General features: G+C 39.0%; 1 protein-coding gene across 1 annotated transcript in view; it reads left to right on the top strand.

The window, feature by feature from the left end:
- slc25a36a (solute carrier family 25 member 36a) overlaps positions 1-22,684 on the top strand; it is a 33,638-nt gene that overhangs the window by 4,868 nt on the left and 6,086 nt on the right. The window contains exons 2-4 of the mRNA XM_036597513.1: positions 2,185-2,349; positions 6,344-6,421; positions 15,456-15,556. Coding sequence (XP_036453406.1) covers positions 2,185-2,349; positions 6,344-6,421; positions 15,456-15,556 — 344 coding nt within the window. The remainder of the gene's footprint in view (positions 1-2,184; positions 2,350-6,343; positions 6,422-15,455; positions 15,557-22,684) is intronic.

Below are 22,684 nucleotides of genomic sequence, written 5' to 3'. Positions count from 1 at the left end.
AAAGGAATTAGATTAAAGAGAAGAAAATCAAAGAGGCTGCTTTTGCTCCCAGAACAACAAAGAGTCCAGACCTCAGCATCATTAAATTTGATTGTGATTTCTTGGATCGTGAGCAGAAAATGCAACAAACCTCTAAGACTGAACTTTGGAGGTTTGGAAAAATATCCCTGCAGATTTCTTTGAAAACCTGAAAGCTACTAACCTGAAAAGCATATAAGATATAATGAAGGTAAAGGGTGGACACACTAAATAGTTATTCTTAGTAAGTTAAGTAGTTGAGTCATTTTCTGTTGTTTTCTGGTTTTTCCCTGATGCTAAAAAAGAATCGTGCGCTTATTGGCCGTTTTGACTGGAGATTAAATCAGTGTAGTGTGGTATCCGACTCTTGCACAGTGATGTGTAATAAGGTTAGATTAGAATCATGCAAACCGCTTGCCTCAATCCACAGTGAGTTAACTAATCTCAAACAGAAGCGGTTTCTGAAACTGTATGACATGAGCTTTGTCTGCACTTTTGTCCTATTTTAGAGATAACATTTTCTTACAGTGTCGAAACCACATAAACAAGTCTTTTTGAGATTACTTAACACAGTTTAGAGGTAAGTTTGTGATGATTTAGGCAGTTTTCACAGTGCTAATTAATGTGTAAGACCACTGCTTGTTACATTAGCCTTGTAACTCCAGTGCAAAACTAAAGAAGCAAACTTAAACCACTAATAATGTCCAGCTGATCGACAAAGGGGATGCTGTTAAATTAGATTTCTCGCTTTACTGTTAAATTGGAACGAGAATAAGGTTTAATCTGTACTTGTTTAAACAGGTGAGGTAATGCGGTTCGCTTGAAGCCGACCCTGAAGGTTGCCTGGGGGGCCTCAGCGTCCTGTACACGTGTTCACCGTAGCGCCGTCTACTGTCACCTTTGTACCCACCGCATACTCACATGGGCGCACACACGGGGGCTACACATGCTCTCAATGAACTTGACCCACATCCAACGTGTCCCTTTTACCTAATAGCATGACTCCATGACCATAGTATTTGTGTACACATGACTAGCTCTGAATTCCAAGACAAACAGAGTTGCATGTACAGCAGTACACCTCATTCTGATTAAAGGGGAATTCCACTGATATTTCAAAATTTCTGCTTAATTCAGTTGTTAAGGTGTTAAGTTATTCTGTGTGGGTTGAAGTGAAATGCTTCGTTCTAGAGAACCTTCACGAGTCAGAATTGCTCACAGTGCTGGTGATAGGAACCAGACGTCTGAAGAGTTTAATGCATTTAAAGGCTCCCTAACATTTATCAGACACTTCACCAACTCAATGTAACACTTTCAGCATTTAGTGTGTCCACACTTTGCGTTTAGTACAGCTTCTGTTCTTGTCGAGAGACTTGATTTTATTATATTTTTTTTTGTTTTGTTTTGTTTTGTTTTTTTTTCCTAAATCTGCAGGGATATTTTTCACAGCTTAAAAAAAAAGAAAGTTCAGTCTTAGAAGTTTTCTAATTTTCTGCTTCTTGCAGTGCAAGTCAGCCCAAACACATTGTGATGTCAGTCTATTGTTCTGAGATCACCAGCAGCTTCTTTGTTTGATTCGATAAGCAGATTATCTTTTTATTTTTCTCCTAAATAATAACAGCACATTTTTTTTAAGACTCAGCGTTTCAGCGTTGAGTTGTCTTCTCACAGTGGAACGATGGACAGAAACACCTGTGGATTTTAGTTAGAATGGAGTTTGATTTTCTCCTCTCTCTAAAAGCTTTAGCAATTGTTTGTCTCATGGTGACAGTTTTGGTGTCCCATTTACTCTGTTTCTGTAATCTCTTTTGATCTTCAGTTGCGGAAAGATCTGTATTGTTTTGCTTATTTTCATTTGACTTTCCCCTTCTCTGTGCAGGGGAATTATCTTATCTGTAATCACCACAGAAACATCTCCTACAATAAAGAACTTGTATTTAATGGCCGTTTTGACTGGAAATTAAATAAATGAAGGGTTTCCGCTGATTTTTGCACTTCTGTACATCACTACTTTCGGTTTTAACTTTTTTTAAAGATTAAGCTTTCAGCGTCAGAATAGTATACAGTGAAGCTTTTGTTTTCCACTCATCAGGTCTTTATTATCTTGTTAACACACTGTGAAATTCCTCTCCTAACCTCTCTTTCTCTGTTGGTCTTCCTGTGTAGCTGTGGGGGCACCGTTGGTGCTATTTTGACGTGTCCACTGGAGGTGGTGAAGACAAGGCTGCAGTCCTCCTCGGTAACGCTGTACATCTCTGAGGTGCAGTTGAGCACTGTCAATGGCGCCAGTGTGGCCCGCATGTCCCCTCCTGGACCCCTGCACTGTCTCAAGTGAGTACCTCCATTATGTCCCAGTTCACACACACTAATGTCTTGGATGGGTGTGGTGATTTCAAATATATGGATACTCCTCTGAACTCATTTTAGTGTTTGTTTACTTCATCAGATGAGGCCTGTGTAGTTTGAATCAAGGAATGAGGTGAATTTTGTATTAGCATCTTGTAAGTTTCTGGTTTAAAATCTGGAAAAAAACCTTCTGATGGTGTATTTTGAGGGTGGGAGGAACGTTTGAAGAACTACAAGCAGTTTGGGTTGAATATATGAGCGTGGGCTGTTTTAATGTTTGTTTTTTTTTCTGCTAGATGGCAAATACAGAGAACATTTCTAGGAATTGCTAGGTTAATATACTAGGAATATCACATCTGCATTTTGTTAGCCTGTACGTGAATGGCTAGACAGGATTTCTTCATCTTAATAGGGCGGGATTAACAGTGATTTTATGATCTGTTTGTGCAGTGCATGCTGGGTACTGTAGTGAAACAACACTGACACAAAAAGCATACAAAATCTTGATTTCTGTCCAACTGGTTAGATTGAGTATACAATGCTGCATTACAGCATTACTACATAACCTGACAAATAACATCAAATGCTAATTTAGGCCAGAATGCCCCGTTAAGCAAAAAGTGGCCGTGCTGCCCACACTGACCTAAAGTATCCAGGTGCCTCGTTTTTTTTTAGGATGATAAAGGTGCACTCTTTGTACGACCGCTGGAGTGCAGATAATGGTAGTTCATGTTTAAACCATCTTTTCTGGTGCTGGTTAATCTTGTAATTTTGCCTTGCTGCAGAGCTCAGCTTGTTTTGTTGGCAGGTTCCCATCCTTAATAATTGGACAGAATGTTCTCCATGCCCTTTGGCCCTGTTCCACTGCCTCTACCTGCCTGCGGTTAAATGCCAACCACAGATGTTTCATAACTGTCAATGTCAGCATGTGCCCACAGTAATGGGGTGTTATGTCGTCGGGTGCCTTAATAGTTACCGCCCCAAATTTGGACCCAGTGGTCATACTGGCATGTAGCACATATATAATGTAAATGTATGAAAAACATCTTAATAATTTTGAGATTCAGTGAGTGCATTTACATGCACTTAAGAGTTCGATGACTGCAGAAAATCAGGTTTTGTCAGTAATCCGTTCAGAGTCATGAGTCAGGCAGTAATCTGATTTCTGCTTTGCAAAAAACCAATAAACTCGTAGAAGAATATGTGACGGAAATGTAACGTAAAACTCATGTCGCCTTTTTTGTTCTTTTTGTTGTTTTAAACATTGTTTAAAGAGTGACTTTCGGGAGAATTGTAAATGCATATCATCTAGATGATGAAGAATATTTAACTCCTTCATTCCGTCATTCCGATGCTGGTTTCAGCATCGCTCTGCATGTGCTTGCTATTTCTGGGCACCGCTCTGTTTGTGCACATGCACAGACTGAGAAAAATGAAAGAAATCAGAGTAAGGGTACACATTTGCTGAAAAACCTGATTTCAGAGCTAAAATCCAGCTCTCTTAATCAGATTCATAGGAAAAAAGCGAAAAAGTTAGCTTTTTCAAGCCAGCTTATTTAATAGTCAGCTAAAATTGTGTTAAAAGATGGGCAATCCTCTTCAGCTTTCCCTCTGCTAGGGTATTTCCACATTTGGCAGAGCCATGCGCTGCTACAGGCTTTTTCTGAGTGAGTTTTCTTTTTGGTCCTCGGTGAAGTAATGTGGCAATCCAAATGCGTTGTATCGCATCTGATGAGAGGGGGGAAAAAAGGAAAACATGGAAAAGTAGGTCAGCGAAGAATTCCTTACTGAGGCAGATGAAGTAGCAGAAAGTCGGTGTTGTGCGCAGAGGGCCTGTGCTTGTGACTGGGCACATTTCGGAGGCTTTGCAGGGAAAGAGGAAAGGGAGACTGGGAGGCTTTATGTAGCTTGTGCGCTTGTGTTTTTGTGTGTCAGTCCCTCCCTCAGACCTTTTGTACAACCATATACATAATTAATGTCAATGTGCTGCCTGCAGGAAGCATGAAGCAAAAGCATGACGTTTAAGAGCTGGAGATGTGGAGACCGTCTGAAATGTCTCTGAATGCTTGTCTGTAGAAGTTTGTCCAAATGCAATACTATATGCCTCAAATTCTTTTGTAGTGGATATTTAACCACATGCGTTTTCGCTTGTGGTGTATCTGTCCACTTGGAACAGCAGTGTTAAACAGTCTTTTGCGTTTTTGAATGTAACAATACTCCTTCAGACAATTTTCCAAAGAATTCCTCTAAGGAATTTCCAAGGAATGCTTGCATGTAGGTTTAGATGCTTCAGTTGGACCATAGATACCATACTGAGGACAGTAGAGCAAATGCCTGATGCCATGGCAACAACACGTCACATCAGTGTTTCCATTATTAAGTCTTGCTGCTGGCTGGCTCGCGTCATCACGTTCAGCTGTTAATAGAACCAAGCATTCATTCCTAGACTTCAGCAGTGGGTCCTTTTTTCTCCCAGACTAGACATAGAGCTGATGATGTCTAAATGCTCTGGGATTGTGTGAACCTGATTGAAATCACCATGAATTCAATTAATAAAGGCTTGATGCACAGTACCTTTTCTTTAGCACTGGTCAGTTGGCCTAAAATTCCTCGTTGTTTAAAAAAAAATATCTAAGGAGAAATGTTTGGATCAGCAGTCCAAAGTTGCTGTAGTCGTTTGAGGACGCTTTCCACCTTGTTTAGTGTGGACCAGTCCTCCTTTTTCTTTAGGTCGATCTGTTTTGACAGTTGTTTGGTGTGAACGCTCCATCCCATACTTGGACGCCCACCAAACAACGGAAACTTTGTCCTCCAAAAATCTCAGGTCTCGGTCCATTTCTTAGAGAACTCAGGTTCAGGTCGCTGCTGGCAGGAATGCATTTTTATGATGGTTTGCACCAAAAGAGACTTTGTTTATTATAGCAGGTTTAGAATTGTTGTTTTATAGCTATACATTGGAGCAGTTTAACAGTAAAATTCCATAGTCTGTGACCAGTCATTTAATTTTGTTCTTAACAGTTCAGGAGTCTCTTTGTTGGGGTCGGAATGCAAGAATGGAAACAAAGCATTGGTTCAGCTCAGAGCTAACTAATTGATTTGTTTTTCATTTTCTGAGCCCTGCTCATTAGGCCTGTGGCCAGTCTCGGTTAACTGAGTAACCATGGTAACAGGCCCTTGGGATGTTAACAATTGAAAAGTCATTAATTTATTAATTTATTATCATTACATTGTGCAACCTATTGCAAGACACTGCTATTTCCATGCCACACATTGTGTTCATCACAGTTTAACGTAAGTTTAAACATACTGTGTTTTCTACAGCTTTAACATATTTATTGTATGGATGACGTGCTTATAGAAATGTGGCTGTAAACCAATCAGGTCTTCTACACCATTATACTTAAATGCCTGTACATATTGGCCAATACCAATGCAGAAACCTCTCTGGATTAAAAGAGAAAGCAATAAATAAAAAGATTCTGTGCTACTTCTAGGTCATTACTTTTATTTATTTATTTATTTATGTATGTATGTATGTATGTATGTGTATATATATGTATGCATGTATGCATGTATTTGTTGCTTACTTGCCAAATCTGATATCATGCATTGTATTTTCTTTTTGGAAAACAGACTGCTATGTTGTTATGGTCACTACATAATTCCTTATGTGTTATTTCACATTATATATTTTATACTGTTCACCTTTATTCTAATATGAGTAAAAATTATATAAGCAAAACCCTTCTGTGAGTCATTTTGTCTAAGCTTTTGACTGGTAATATTTGCTGTCTTTCAAAACTATAAATAAAAGCCAGCATTTTCTAAACCGCTTATCGTTCTGGGTCACGGGGTGCAATAAAACACTAAAATACAATAGTATGCATGCTCCTTTTCAGCACCCCATTCAAGCCATTTAAAATGTGCTCTAGATTTGCACCACTGATGCTAATCTATCTCTCCTCTCTGTTTTTCTTAGGTTGATATTAGAGAGAGAAGGTCCTCGTTCACTCTTTCGAGGGCTGGGACCTAACCTGGTGGGAGTTGCTCCGTCAAGGTACGTCTCCTGCGTAGATACATGCAATTCAGACACAAAACTGTGACATTACTGTCCTGAAAGAAGTGAACTTCCATGCACTGCATACTTTCCACACTGCAAAATGTATCTACCATGTTATCCAGAATTTATTTGCACATGTCCAGTTTATTCGCTGACATGGAAGTTTAACAAACCTAACAACACTACATTTAATGAAGCTAACATGTCAGCTCTGAACACAAATGAAGTGCTCATGCTCACTAGGCTAAACAGTGAAAACTCTTGTAAAGCTTGTTTTGAAGAAAGGTTTTACTGTAATGATTTGGCAACAGCAGTGATTCCATAGTGCCATAAATTCAGACTGTCGTCTGAAAGTCCACAACCTCAGAGGTGCTTTTAGCTGACGTTGCATCATACATATGTTGAGGAAACATACATTTTCATAGCAATACAAAGTACAAAGACCACCCTTTATTTATTATTTTAGATTCCAGTCAAAACGGCCACCAAGTACAAGTTATTCATTTTTCAAGAAATGTTATGGAGCAGATTAGATATAAGATAACCCACTTGCATAAGGAAGGGAACAGTCAAAGGGGAAAAAAGCAGTTTCTGACAGTGGACTTCAGAAAATGATTAAAAGACACTGAGGAAATGGGTCTCCTAACAACTGTGCAACTGAGCTGCTTTTGAAGATTCTGGTCCCTTTAGCGTTTGTGGAAAAAGTTCTAATTACTGAAACACAGCCAGTCCATCATCTTGGTTGTTGCCATGACAACACCAGAGAAGACAGGCATTGGTCAGTGACTTCATGTCACCGAGGAAAATTTGCAAAAATCGTACAGAGGGAGGATAAAATAGTGACGTGTTTTGCGTCTTGCTGTGTGCAAGATACCGTCAGTACACGTGATCAAATTAATTTATCATCTTCAGAAAATGTTGCACAAATAAATAACGCTTAGTTTGTAAAGGCCTTTAGGCTGTAGTTTAAACTTTCAAATAATTTTTTGACAACCTTTACTGAATTACTACGTTATATCTGTCTGGCGCTTATATGTTGGCAGTAGACAGAACCAGATATTCCATTGTTTTCAATTGAGCAGTAATGCCAGCAAATTCTGCTACCACCACTGGCAATGTCCCAGTGGAATGCTCCCTCACAAGTTCTCCCAAGTTTTACTGGTACCCATGGCAGTGGAACAAACCAAATGTCTCCTAACAACTGTGCTAGACCTGGTAGGCCACCAAAGTGGTCTCCATCAGAAAAACAATGCTTATAGCTTTCATCTTTGAGAAAAAAATCAAGCTCCACTCCTGCTTCAGATCTGAAAAAATCCACAGGTGCTTCTGTCCATCCTTCCACTGTGAAAAGACAGCTCAGCACCATGAGTCTGAAAAAATAGCTGTCAAGAAGATCAGTTGACCAGTAGAGAGTTGTTAAGATCCGCTCCCTCTTAAAAAGTGCCAAAAAGCAAAATTAGCAAATAGAAAAAAAATTATTGCTGAACTGGAAAAATGAGTAATAATTATATTTTAAGAATGAGAAAATATTAGTAATCATTTTCAAAAATTAAGTTAGATTTAACTCTCATTATTTGCATTTTGATACTTAATATTTTGCTTGTGACTTTGGCACAAAATAAACTCCATAAGAAGAAAAAATTAAAATGCAACCAAATTTTTAAGACCGAACTTTGTAATATCTCTGTCTCTGCAGATTTCTTTGAAAATTGAAAGAAACTCTACCTAAAAGATGAATGCAGTGGTAAAAGTAGAGTGGATAAAATCAATACTGAATAATCTGATACTATGTTTTTGTGTATTTTTTAAAACATATTTGCTGAACAATGAATGTTGTACCTAATAGCTGTTTTGACTGCAAATGAAATGAATTAAATGTGTTCTTTAACTTTTGCGCAGTACTTTATGTTAATAGAACATTGCATAATCCTAAAACATCTGTTTGAACAGTTGATATTTAATGAGAAGCTCAGTAAGCTTTGGGAGACAGTGCACCTTTTCTCAGCACCTACTTTTCTAACCCATATCAGATTGACTTTGCCGCAGACTCATGGGTTCCTTGTGTGAACTGTACTGTGATGAATAAGGCTTGTAATTCCATGTAGCATTGTGTTTTCTACTGGGATTTTCTCCATTACTGGAGCTGGAGATGAAACGTTTTCCTTTCTGAACGATTACATAACTGGTCATATCTCACTTCCTTGAAGGGGAATTCCACCAATTTTTCAAATTTTTACATAATTAAATCAGTAAGATCTAAACAAAATGCTCTGTTGAAGATTGATCAGAGTAGCATGCCATCTAATGCCTGATAGATTGCTTTATGATGGTTTGAGATAAGGTTTAAAATCATTTATGGCACAGAGGTACATACAGGACAGGATAGTGCTGAAAGAAAAGTTTTATTTTTGTTTTTTTTTGTTTTTTTTGTTTTTTTTTAATCACTTTTTTGCCATCAATACATATATAGTAAACGCATGTGGAAACAGTAAATATGATAGCTGTATTGTTGTAGACATCATGTCCCCTGGTTCATGTCACTCTCCTTGAACAAAATGAAGGAGCTGAGTGCTTATCATTAATCATTATCAAGGCACAGAGACGGTGCTCTCATAAGGTTATTAAATTGGAGTTCATGTATTGAGGTCATGTTGGGTATTTTTCAGTATTTTCCAACTTGTGTGATATGGAGCAATAATTAAGATTAGACAGCTCTGCTCTGAGAGGGTCTTCACAGGTCCAGAAATCTAGGCCTGTAATTTCCGTAGGTGAACCTGATATGTATATAACTAACGAAAAGAAGAAGCAGCCATAACCGCAGACAATTAAGACTTGATTTGAACCGAACATAAAATGAAGCCGGGATGGTCTGGGTCTGGGTCTGGGTCTGGGTTCGATCCCCCGGCCAGGCGACCAGGGTCCTTTCTGTGTGGAGTTTGCATGTTCTCCCAGTGTTTGCGTGGGTTTCCTCTGGGTGCACCGGTTTCCTCTCACAGTCCGAAGACATGCAGTCATGCTCATATGGCAAGTATGTAATATTGTGATACTTCAAGAAATTTTCATTATGCACAGTCTGAATGTTCAATATGAACAGTTTATGAATGATTACAGCCTAATAAATTACACAAGTACTTTACGTACCTTTGTCTTCATAACTCCCTTTGCATGGGCTATGAAAATCACATCAGACTCCTAGAACTAGGTGAGTTCATGGAGTTGACAAAGGATCTGCTACCAGTTAGGCTGTAGTTTAAACTGCTAAATTCGTTCAATCAATCAATTTTTGACAACTTTTACATTATTATGTCTGTCTGTACTTATGGAACATGCACAGCAATACTGTGTTTACATGTTGGTGGTAGACAGACAACAGCAAACCAGATATTCCAGTGTTTGCAGTGGAGAGGTAATGCCACCAAATTCTGCCACCGCCCGTGGCAATGTTCCATTGACCTCAGTAAGTGGAATGTTCCCTCATGAGTTTACCAAAGTTTTGCTGGAGACCACAGCGGTGGAACAAACCGGGTGTTTGTTTTGGAAGCAGAGGTGTTGAATGCACTTAGTTGGAAGTCCGGACGCACTTGTTCATTTACATCAGCTGCTGAACTTAAAACACTGGCTAACACCATCACCCCACGCATGGGCAGAAACGCCAGCAGTGCTATCACCATGGCAGTTTTTACATGATTTCATGCCACCGTGGGGTGTGTATTGTTGCCAGTTCAGCTCAGTCTCATCCTTTTTAAATCATTTCTTGATGATGTCTTTAGGCTGTAATCTATTCATTTGATCTGACATTTGTAGTGGTCCGGTGTGAGTAGAGCAATGTGCCAGGCATTTTTTAGACATAATCGTAAAACAGCATTTTTACGAGCCTACATTATTAATATTAGCACATGGTACCATCGCCTGTTAGTAAAGTCTGAAACAACTAATTAGGCTAGCCTGTTTCTAAATCTAAAGCCCCAGCCTCCAGGCACTCAAGGACACCACACTTAAAGTCAGTGTAAAGGAAATCCAGACATTTGTTTCTTAACACTTAATACATGTTAGATAATATTTGCTGAAAACATGTGAGAAGACTGTGAACTATGTTATACTGAATTGTGGAGATTGACTGTTAAATTATCATTTTTGTGTTCAGGATTTTTTGTGCGGGCTTGAAATCATGGCTTGAAGGTGCACTGGAGCCACACTTAGCTTGATGCTGCCCCTAACACTATAATGTTATAAAAACTAGAGTGCATTAGCATCAGTGGGTTTCCTGCTCAATTGCAAAATATGTTGTTGTGTTTTTTTTTGTTTTGTTTTGTTTTTTTTGTTTTTTTTAAATGTGAATTGTTGATGGCCTAACTTTATTCGGCTAGGTTATGCCAGTCAGTAATACGTATTGCTAACTTGCATAAATGTGTGAAATAAAAAATACTATTTTGTTGCAGTCTGAGAGGAATGAGGTTGATTCTTGGGTAGGTCAGTGACCTCTGGCTCTGAATTGATTATTCTGGCTTGTATTGGACATGATAGGTGTGCCATAGAAAGCCAAATAAAATTTTGGCTTCCATGATTTGGTTTTTAAATTTTAAAATTTGAGTTTTTAAATAGTCATGAAAGTCTGAAAAAAACTGGTTGGAAATTTGAATTTTTCATACACAAATTGTTATACATTTTCATGTACCAGAGGGCAGCGTAGAGTACTCATATAGTTTTAATGGAATAAAACATCCCGTGTCATTCAGTGAATTTATTCTGTTTGGAATCAGCTGAATAACTTCTCACAAACTCACTGTTTTCCAGCTAAATGGTGTGAAGTTGAAATAAGCCAAAAACATATTCAAATTGGAATATCAGATTTAACTGAAATGCACACCCCTAATCTACATTGACGTAAAGCATCTGTGTGTCCTTTAAATGATGTGTGACCGTATATATCAACATTTTTGTCCATCACTGTCCTTAATTCTCTTGGGCTTCACAGCAGGAGCGGCTGCCTCATGACCAGCGCACCGTTATGTAAAGGCCTCTCTCAGATCTGTTGGAGGGCAACCAAAACTGGCGTACATGCACTGGTTCACATGCTGTGCTGTCTGCACTCCCGCTGACTTACATGACAGTGTTCCTCGACACTGTGAATGAGCCTGACTGCACATTCATTCTAATTCATTCTTAATCTGAGCTACCGCAGTGCTCTGAATTCCTCTGACTTCATCTTTTTTTCTTTGTCAAGTTGCTTAAAATAAACCCCCGACTGGAATCTGGGATGGCTTCCTCACGTCGGATTGGTGGGAATGCGACAGATGTGGAAGCTGGCATGGGATTGGCCAGACGTATGATTGGCACGGATTGGCCGCGCACGGGGAAAAGGAGGTGGCTTAGCTTGTGGAAATGTACTGGCTCCCTCAGCTGTGGAATTAAGCATCTCTGCCGTAGTCTAATGGCTGTTCAGGCAGTCGGCGCTTCATCTGGCGCACGTTCAGGATGGCAGAAGTAAAAATCCGCCTGTGTGTCTTACGTAAGCTACGAGGTTACGCACGCGGCACAGGGGCTTAAAGCTGGAGCGGAAATTTTGATTTGGAGCAATCTTGTTTTGTGAGTGGGTGGCTCTAGGCTAAATTGCCTAGTACAGAGAAAAAAACCCAGTGCTAATACTTAGCATGTGATCCAGTGGAGGCGAGGAGAGGCTTACCCTTACTTACACTGTCTTCTAAAAATGGAACTTTCCTGCATCAGCTCACAATTGGTATCACTATATTGACAAGACAGTTTGGTGCATATCACAGCATGGACATGGCAACAGAAGGTCCATCAGGCCACTGTTTGTGGTTGTATTATTGGAGGGTCTCTGAGATAACTGAGCATTTCCACTTGATGATAGGAGGGGAGGTGAGACATGCTATTACTGGTTAATATGATTTGTCTTGTAATGTAATCAAGACACCTTAAAGGCATTAACCTAAAAAAGTCTCTTAAATGATAAGATATGATGAATCGTGCTTAAAATGACTTGCAACATGTTTTCTATGATTAGTTCTTCAGTTCGTTATGACTCCGCTTAATCAGCTAATTGGGAAAAAGCAAAAGTGCAGTTTGTAGTCAAAGTAAAGGACTTTTAAGAGAAGTATAGCAACAGATCTTCTGCACTGCCCTCAAAAATGCTTTTTTTTTAGTGTGGAAGATGTGCTACTCATGAACAAAACATGGCAGGTTCTAAGTAATATTATGGAGGTAGTTTAATTCTACAAAAACACTGCATTGCTATTTAAATGACTTCTCCTCTGATGATAAAGCAAAGATAAATGAATGAGTTTGTGTAGTCGGTAACGTCAAACCTGATATTACATTACAGAAAAAGCCATGTTGGATATCACCACATCAGCACACGTTTAACAGCAGTGAACATTGGGCTTTTAAATGAAGGTCAAGTGAAGTGAAGTGTTCCCATATTTTTTGACATAGTCCTGTACTGTTAACTCTGCTGATGTATGATTTTAATATTGACATTATTGTTTACTGGAGGCAACAAGGAGAAATCTGGAACCAAACTGTGTTCTTTACATAAGTTTACAAGATGTCAACTTTTTTCAAAATAAACTCTTGTTACTTTTTTAATCTATTTATGTCTATTTCTTTATTCTAATGATATTTGGTGTTTTTACTGGCAAAAACACGGGATATATTAATTTGTCTTGGTTTTATTGATTTGATTGTTTTTATTTTTTTAGCATTTTATTTAGCATGTCCACATTCTCATTATTTTGATCGTTTCTAGAGATCTTGTTCCTGGCAGTAAAAACCATTCCATTCATTCATACACTAACTAAACTTGCTGGAAGAGCCCTGCTGTGGCTTTTGGGAACAGTCTGGCCTTTGGGATCACTCGAGGATGTTTTGTTATGAGTAATTCTCAGTATTTTACATCCCCCTTTCCTGGTTTATTGTGATTTGTCCTGTGTTGATTTAAAATGTTGCTTTCTCAGGCCCTGTGTTGTGGTCATTTCTTGCAGAGATTGTCAGATCGCGGGCACTTTCATCTAGCTGTTTGCTCAAGAGTATGCCAAAGAGGCATGGTTATATACTTGACTTTTAAACAGACATGATCACACAGTTCAGTAGCATTTTTGCGGTTAGACCTACAAGCAAATCACTTGTAATAGTAGAGTGGGTGAGGTGTGATTTTTCATTGCTGTGATGAAAGATGTAGTGGGAATCTTTTCATCACGCACTACAGTCACTGCAGTTTTAAGAGGCTTTAGCAACTTAATATCTTTGGCATCTGGAAGGTCCATGAATTCCACCATGTCGATCTGCTGTTCCACCTTGTTTGAACATCTGGCACACGCTTGTGTTGAGACAAAGGAAGCAGAATTTGCATGACAAAACAGAAGCAGTAGAGCTACAATGAAACAACGGGATCATTCTCCATTTTTTTTCCCGAAATATTACATTTTTCTGATTCAGTTGTCACGATGAGTGGTTTGATGTGAAATTATTCATTGTAGAGAAACTTAGCAAATCAACTTTCTTTACACCCAAAGATTTATATCAGAATATAATAGATTTTTTTTTTTACTTTTGCAGTATTTATCACTGTGTGTGTGTGTTTGTTTGTTTGTTTGTTTGTTTGTTTGTTCTAATAAAACCATGTTAGATGCTTAAGTAAAACCCATTAAACACATTGTCATAGGTAACATTTTGTTCTGGGATGTCCCTTTTTTTTAAGAACAGTTTTTAACAAAGTTTTTTTTTTTCCTTTTCATGTGCAAAATCGTACAAACCAAACAATATATACATAAACCTATGTTAAGATTGCTTTCTAACCCCGGCAAAAATGGTGCTAAATGTTGTCTTAATTTCTACAAGACGCATCTTATTCTGCTGCTTTTTGTTCAAATTTCCCATTCCGCCTTAAATGTTACACTTTGGCAGCTGCACAGGTACCTGAATGTAACTGATTTGACCCTGACATGACGCTATTTAAGGTGGAATGGGAAGTTTGGAAAAAAATAAAAAATAAATAAATAAAATAATTTGTCATTATGCGCGTCCCATACACTCAGCCTCCAACCGTCAGATGCTGTTAGAATTTGGAAATTATTACAGTTATTCACGCTTCAGTACCAGTTGGTCCGTGTCTTCTTGGGAGGTTGGGAGACCACAATGCCATCTGATGCAGCTGACCACTCCTCAGCCACACTTCATCGCTCTGGTGTCCATATTAGGCTAAGGCTAACTCCAAAAGACCAGCCATTCCTTTATGTCTGCTGCCTTGAAAGTAAAGTGGACTATGTCAGATGAAACGGACTAGCCAGTGGGAGGTGATGGAGGGTCTGCTGCCTTTTCATTTTCATTTGAAACTTGACTGAAACATTCCTGACTCAGTCATTCAGTTAAAGTGACTTACTTTAACTTTATACCAGTAGTAAGCACTTATTATTGGTATAAAGATGATTACAAACCTCATACTTGAGGAGGAAAATACCAGTATACTGAATACCAACCAGTATATTGCCCACTACTAATAGGAACCAAAATAGTGGAAAATCTGAAAAAATATGTTTTCTTTGGGTACTGCTTTGCCTTGCATGTGCAACTCCACCATGCATGCGTTTTGAAGAAAACGTGTTTTAGCCCAAAACTTTATATCAAATCTGTGGTAACACAATTATAAAATAATGTCTTAGACTTCAGGCAGTTTAGTTGTAACCATTTCTTATTATATTTTTCTGTGAAGGAGGTTTTAGTGTCATTAAACTCTTTGTATTACCACCACTGTGAACAATTCTGATGCGTGTTTCACATCAAACCACGCTAAATGACTTTGTTTAAAGAGTAAGAAATTTATTATGCAGAAATGCTTTATAAAATCGATGGAATTCCTCTTTGAAGGCGCTGCAATGAATTGTTGGTCTGTATATTTTTCACTGACTAAGTAATGCAGTGTAAGGAATACACAAATAGTGATTTCAGTACAGAAAGCATGGGTGCTGTTTGAAATAAGCCTGGATTTATTGGTTGTCTTGATCTTTGTCCACAGAGCGATCTACTTTGCGGCCTACTCCACAGCCAAAGAGAAGCTAAATGCCGTGCTCGAGCCTGACTCCACGCAGGTCCACATGGTGTCTGCCGGCCTTGCAGGTAAGGGTCCCAGCCATGACACTCTCATTTTTTTAATGGTTTTTAGAAGCATTTTGATTTTAGATACTAAACGTTTGCATTGGTTTCTTTGGTTTGTGTGTCACCCTTTGAACTAAAATGGTACTCACCTCTTAGTAGTCACAGTACTAAATTTGTATCTTGGGAGATGTTTTATAACCAGTGTTTGAAAATGGTTCTTGTTGTTAAGCACAGTAAAGTAGCATAGTGTAGATAACTCCAGTGTAGATAACTCCGGTCTAGAGATCAGCTAGTTGTTTTTTGTCTTTTTTTGTTTTTAAATTTGGTGTGTCATTGAACATCATCTTGTACAAATGGAGAATGGTTAGCCTAAGGCATATGGCACGTGTTTTGGACGTTTTGTTAGCATCTAGTCCGAAAGCACAATTGAAGACTTTCAGGATCAAAATGTCTTAACTGCTGGACCCATTAAAAAATGCACAGCTTGTGAAGCCAAATATTCAGCAGTTTTAGCCTCATTATAAACGTTGAGTTAACACAATTGAATCAGAAGTAATGATTGATCAGTGCCCACCTGCCCAGAGACAGGTTTGGGGTAAAGGATTACTTAGTCTGATTCACAGAAGTGAAGATTTTTCATGAATGATGATGATGGAGAAGGCAGAAATTAAGCTTAATGGCCCTTATTCATCAAATTCACTTAAAATCTGGTCAAATCTGACCGTACAATGAGCGCACGCCAGTTTTTTTGTTTGTCGGTTTCGTCCTTGGTGTATTTGTATGATCAAACTCACGTCTTGTAGTAGTTTTGTGTAAAATTGAGTGTAATGTTTTATCAGCCTAAAGGATACTATTTATACTAATACTTATGCACACAAAGTGAATAAACTTATTTTTTACCTGCTTAATGATAGAAACAAATGCTCCATCTCTTAATGTTCCATTTAAGTACATATAGCACAGTTCTTTTGCTTTCAATTACTGATACGGATAATAACTACTGCTCAACAAAAAAAACTAAACATAGATAGCAGTATGTTTTGCAATAAAAGAACAAGCAGCTAGTATTTTAGTATAATGATCACATCATATGTTTCATGTAACTGTGTTATCAGATTAAATAGAACACTGTTGGCTCCCTGTGAGTGAGATGTTGAGACTATGTTGAGCTGCTAGCAAGCAATGAGGGATGGGGGGTGAAAACCCCTGCTGTGAAAAGAATTCACGTCTTTCCACAAGACTGCCATGCTTAGAGTAGACAGCTCAACTACAGATTTCTTCAACTGCCACAGTACAAATAGCATCTAAATACAATGAAAATACCTTAATAAATGGTGACTTGCTTGCTTACCTGCAAAGTTCGCTTCCAGTTTTGTAAGTCATATGAAGTAAACAAATATTACGTAGTTTAACTGAAGGACCTTCAGAAGAGGAGGACATTGCATTTTATGGCTACTGTGAAAAAAGTTTAAGCTCTAGCCAGTAGGGGCAGCAGTAGGGCACACCCTGCTCCCCAAACTCCACCTAACAGGGCAACAGTTGGCTCATTGGTCTCCTGAATTCTTTCCTTTTATTGGCTCACTATCAAAACATCTGCATGAATTAGGGCTAAATTACATGTACAGTAAAAAAAAAAAAAACATTTTCAGCCAAAACAGCTGTTAAGCACAAGTTCTTCATTTTTAGGAGATGTTTTTGTGTAGAAAGTCCAAGGAAAAAGAATAAAAAACAAGAGTTTCCAAAACAAGAGTTCCTGAAATTATTTAAATACCTGGTAGACCACCAAAACTGTCACTGTCAGAAAACAATATTAAAAGCTTTCGTCTTTGAGAGAAAGAAAGCAGAAAGTCAAGCTCTGAAGAAAACTGGCATAAAAGAAGAACATTTGCAAATTAAAGATGCTGCGTGTGTTCTGAGAACAATGGACTGACCTCAACATGACTAACATCAGCATCACTGAATGTGATTATTGGATCATAAGACGCAGAAAATACAACCAACATCTAAGACTGAACTTTGAAGGTGTGGAAAAATCTCCCTGCAGATGTCCTTGAAAAACTGAAAGCAAGTCTCCCGAAAAGAATGACGCTGTAATGAAGACTGCATTAAATACTGTAAATTTTGACATTATATTAGCTTGTTTCGAGGCTGTACGACAGTTTCGTGAATCAATCACAGAGTAGTTCTTACGTTATTCAGATCTGCGCTCATTTTCATGCAACTTTGATGAATAAGGGCCAGTGCATTTTATTTATATGTAAATAAGACAGGCTGTATTTATTAGGCTGTTTATATGCAGTCTACTGCTACGAGCAAACAGAGCATATGGAATAATCGGTAATAATGAAGCAATGCAGCCACAAATAGAAAAAAATAGCAAAGAGATGCAAATGAGGAGGTCCTCAAAGTTTGGGTTGTGCTTTCCTTTCCCACTTTTTTTTTCCTTTTTGTTTTCTTCTTCTACCTTTTGAGGGCTGGAGGACATAAATCATTACATACCAGTGTGCTACTAAACAGTCTGGCTTCACACGCTGTCTGTGCTGTGTGTAGTAGCGGCCGCTAGCAGGGCGCTACGCTAACATATAGGGCGCCATGCGCGGTGGGCAGCGGTCCTCGCGAGTGACACGGGCGGAATCGGGACGCCTCAGGTAGTCACATCTCATCTCACTGGTATGATTACGATTCTCCTAATGATAAATGATGATAATGGTTATAATATTGATGTAGCTACTCTAGCTAGCTTGCAGCTTTTTTTTTTCCCTTTTAACCTCCTTGTACTTGCACAGTCTTGAGACTTGGCCTCTAACCAGCCTGTAACCCATGGGAAGGTAACTAGAAAAAGCTCATGCACCTTTTTTTGTATGTAGTCAGCCACTGCAAATGCTAACCTTGTCATTATACTACAGTATATGCTGTGAATTTTTGCAAGTACCATTGTCAGTAGGTAGTCACAAGTCAAACAATCTGGACTGAAGTGTTTTAGATGATGAACTGCACAACAGATTTTATCTGTAACATGTAGTTCTTACATAACCATCTGTACTATATACACTGTATGGCCAAAAGTATGTTCCTAATTGTTTATTGAGATTGTATGGCCATGTGCTTGATTTTGTACACCTGTTAGCAATGGGTGTGGCTGAAACACCTGAACTCAATAAACACTGGCAATGGAATGGGTCATATTGAGGAGCTCAGTGACTTTAAATGTGACACTGTCACAGGATGGCGCTTCCCACAAGTCATTTTGTGAAATTTCTTCCCTGCTAGATCTGCCCCTGACAACTGTAAGTGCTATTGTGAAAAGGAAGCATTAACAACTCAATCAAAACTGTACTGGAAGCAACATTAGCATGAGAACTGTGCATCAGGAGCTTCATGAGATGTGTTTCCATAGCTGGGCAGAATGCTACCTACTGGAATGCATAGTGCCAACAGTAAAATTTGGTGGAGGAGGGATAATGGTCTTGGGCTGTTTTCCAGGGTTTGGGTTAGACCCCTTAGTTCCAATGAAGGGAAATGTTAATACTACAGCATGCAAACATTTCCATATTAATGCTCGTGGTTTTGGTATTGGATGTACCACAAGCTCATAAGGGTGTGATGGTCAGGTGTCCACATACTTTTGACCATATAGTGTACATACGCTGAAAAATGATTCTATAGACTCACTCTATATTCTCTTTCACGCTTTCCTAGATTTCCTTGGCTTCACCTTTTTAAACTTGTCCTCGCTCATAAACGTGTAAAGTTGCGATACGATCACAGGCCACAGACACTGTGTGTAAATCTAAACTGTGCTTCCTGAGGAAATGTAGGTCGCTCTCTCTCTCACAGGACCATGGAGCATGTTACATTGGCCTACTTTCCAAAGCAGGCAGTATTGTGGCACCAGTTAAGAACAATGCAGGGATTGCCCTTAATCGTATAATTAGGCCAGTCATGAAATTTCAGCTGACAATTAATTGCCACATAAATAATAGTGTCTTTTTTGTTTACTATGTGGAAAAATTAAAGAAATCTAAAGCGTCTAAATTGGCCGATTAGCCATCTTAGTTTCTACCCATCTGATCTCAGGAGATCCTAATTACTGACACACAGCTCGAACTCAAACAAACATTACTCATCAATGGCCTCTAGACTGCCCAGTGCACTATATTGTGAGAACATTTGTCATTTGTCAATATTTGCAAAAGTTTCCTGAAAAAGGGAACAGCTAGTTCCACAGAAAGAGCCTAAAGTTGTACGCAAGACACAAAAAACATTTATGTAGAATAATAAATTGTTAAAGGTCTTTATGTATCAGGTTTGTTAAAGAAACTACTACAAATGCCATAGGAGCATCCTTAAACCCCAAATCTATGAATATCTATTAATATGCATGCTTATGCCCATTGCAAACACCCCCGCCACCATGTTTCTAAACCCCACACCTTCCCCTGCCTCTGTTTTATGAGACGACATAGAGCAGAAACGAAGCTCCTGCCGTAACTTTGATAATGTGCAAGATCCGATCTTTCTGTTGAACCGGCAGGTTTACACACTCAGACTTTTATTTTCTAAACTGCCTCAGTGGGGCTTCAGTGAGCTGGCTGTATATAAAGCTTAGGCCTTATTGCTAAGCTAGCACTAGCCTCCTGTGCAGTAAGGATATGAATTAAACATAGCTTAAGCTAACAGCTCCACAAACAAAAACATAAGTTTAGTCAGATTTGAGACTTTGTTCTCTAAACTTGCATAAATAGGGCTTCACTAAGCTGGAATTGAACATGTGTGGTTGTGTATAAAGCTTAGCCCTTCTTGCTAAACTAGCACTAGTCTCTTGTGCTACAAGGATATTAATCGAAACATAGCTTAAGCTAACGGCTCCACACACAAATACTACTTTACCTTCTAAGATTTAAGATCTAAACTTGCATGCTTTAGTGAGCTGTAATGAACTTGTGCTGTGGTGAAGCCGTAGCACGCTAAGCTACTACAGTAGAATGCTACCTGCTGCTAGAACAGCTCTACACACCACACTTGACAGTTTATTAGGTATAAATATAATATAAAATTAAATATTAAATATATATAAATAATAAAATAAATGACTCATCATTTTAAATACCATTATCATGTATTTACTTCGGCTAACAGCTTTCCAAATATTGTAAACGAGGATGCTACGTTAGCGCAGGCGTGTTCTGTAGCTGCAAGCAAGTTTCCTATCCTATTCCATGTTGTAATCCTCTCATTAGCACGTCTTAGTATATTGGTTCATAATAGATCCAAGCTTGTTCATGACATCTGCGTAGCCCCCCACAAATCTTTTCTTTTCTAATGTACAGAGAAATTGTGTGATTTCAATGGAAAAATGTGAACTCTGCGCTATCGTAGTGTTTGATATAAATATCAGTCTAATCTAATCATATTAAGCTCTCCGTAAGTAGTTAATCATTTAGGAGCCACATGTTAGAGTACAACACTTGCATGCCTTCACACAGTGGCTGGGCTCCAGCATACAGATCCAGTGTCCTGCCTTGACCAATATAACAAAGTACTTCTGGATTCTCTTGGAATGTTTTCATGCTAAACAACGTGTTCACAGTACACTCTGTTATCTAGTGAATTTTTGACAGGGTTGACAAGGTTAGCATTTGTATCCTCTTACTTGCACTGCTTGACCTTCTTTTACTGTTGTTTATGTAGACTTTGTCCCCAGTTTAATTTTGATGACTCCCTTTATCACTGACGTTATGGTTAACCCATTATGATAATAACGATGGGGCTAATGGTTTTGCTGCTCTGTAAGAACCAGCAAGACTATTGTGTACCCATCTGACCTCTTGTATTCCAGACATAATAAAAAGCACTGGTTTAATGATGTCCTTTGAAACTCAAGAGACAAAACATCTGCCTTTCTCTCTCTCTCTCTCTCTCTCTCTCTCTCTCTCTCTCTCTCTCTCTCTCTCTCTCTCTCTCTACTCCTCCTTCTCTTTAAGATTCTCCTTACTCTCCTGCTCTCTCTCTCAGCCCCCTCCAGTCTCTCTCTATCTCTCTCTTGTCTTATAAAATGGAAAGGAAAAAGAAATGAAAAGCACAAGTTTGTATGCTTGTAGGGTGGGGAAAATTGGGTAGAGGGTTACGGTATGTGAGGGTGGGACTTGGGGTAGGGGATATGGGGCGGGGTTTGTTGAAGTGCTCCACCCCCTCATGTGCCTGCCATGGCACAGAGGTGTGCGTGGACTGCTGCTGCTGCTGCTTGTGATTGTGGTACAGAAAAGCCTGTGTCTATTTTAGGCCTGTACTGTAGCTTTGCACCCTGCGAGAGGGTCTGTGAGCCAGCCTGCTCCGCCCCCCCATATCTGCAGGCTTCGTCCTGCAGCTGTGAGGAGGAGCTTTGCCCCTCCCCTGTGAGTACTCGCCAAGAGACACACTCTCTATCTCTCTCTCTCTTTCTTTCTCTCTCTCTCTCTCTCTGTCGTTCTTCCTCTCGTACCGATCTATCATCCTCCTTCACCCAGTTGCCCTAGGCTTCTTACCCTGTCTAGAGCCCCCCACCCCCCACTCTAGGTCAGTAGACCTCCTTTTTTGGTTTGCTAGATCTAAGAATGTTTTTCATTTAGTATATAGTGCACTAGATTCTACAGCAGTTGTGTATCACACTGTACGTCAATATGAGTATCCAACATTCATCTGTAACAGTGTTTCATTTGCTTAAATGGGGGGATTTCTAGCAGCTTCCAGAAAAACAAAAAATCACATTATGGTTTATGGCACCATCTTCTAGAATATTTAGCACATGGAGCTGAACCTGTTGCCCTTAGCACATACATTACGCATGAACGATGCTACATAAACTACAGAACTTTTTTAACTTGCATGTATGTAGTCATACTCTGAGTTGCCAGCTTATAAGGTACACCTGACTACTCACATACCTATTTTGGCCTTCAGCACAGTACGAACTTTCTTGAGCATGGATTCTACAGGATGCAACAACATCGCACGGGCTTACTATGAACAGCCCTTTCCATCATCCTAAAGATGTTCCATAAAGATCCAGGTTTAGCATTTGCCACTGAAGCAATGACAACTTGTCTTGTTCCTGGAGCTGTTCAATGATAATACATGCCACGTTATAATGACACGTTGTAATACTGGAAT

Source organism: Colossoma macropomum, unplaced genomic scaffold, assembly GCF_904425465.1.
Source record: "Colossoma macropomum unplaced genomic scaffold, Colossoma_macropomum, whole genome shotgun sequence".
Lineage (NCBI taxonomy): Eukaryota > Metazoa > Chordata > Actinopteri > Characiformes > Serrasalmidae > Colossoma > Colossoma macropomum.
The sequence above is the reverse complement of the archived record's forward strand: the minus strand, read 5'-3'. Positions and strand labels throughout refer to the sequence as shown.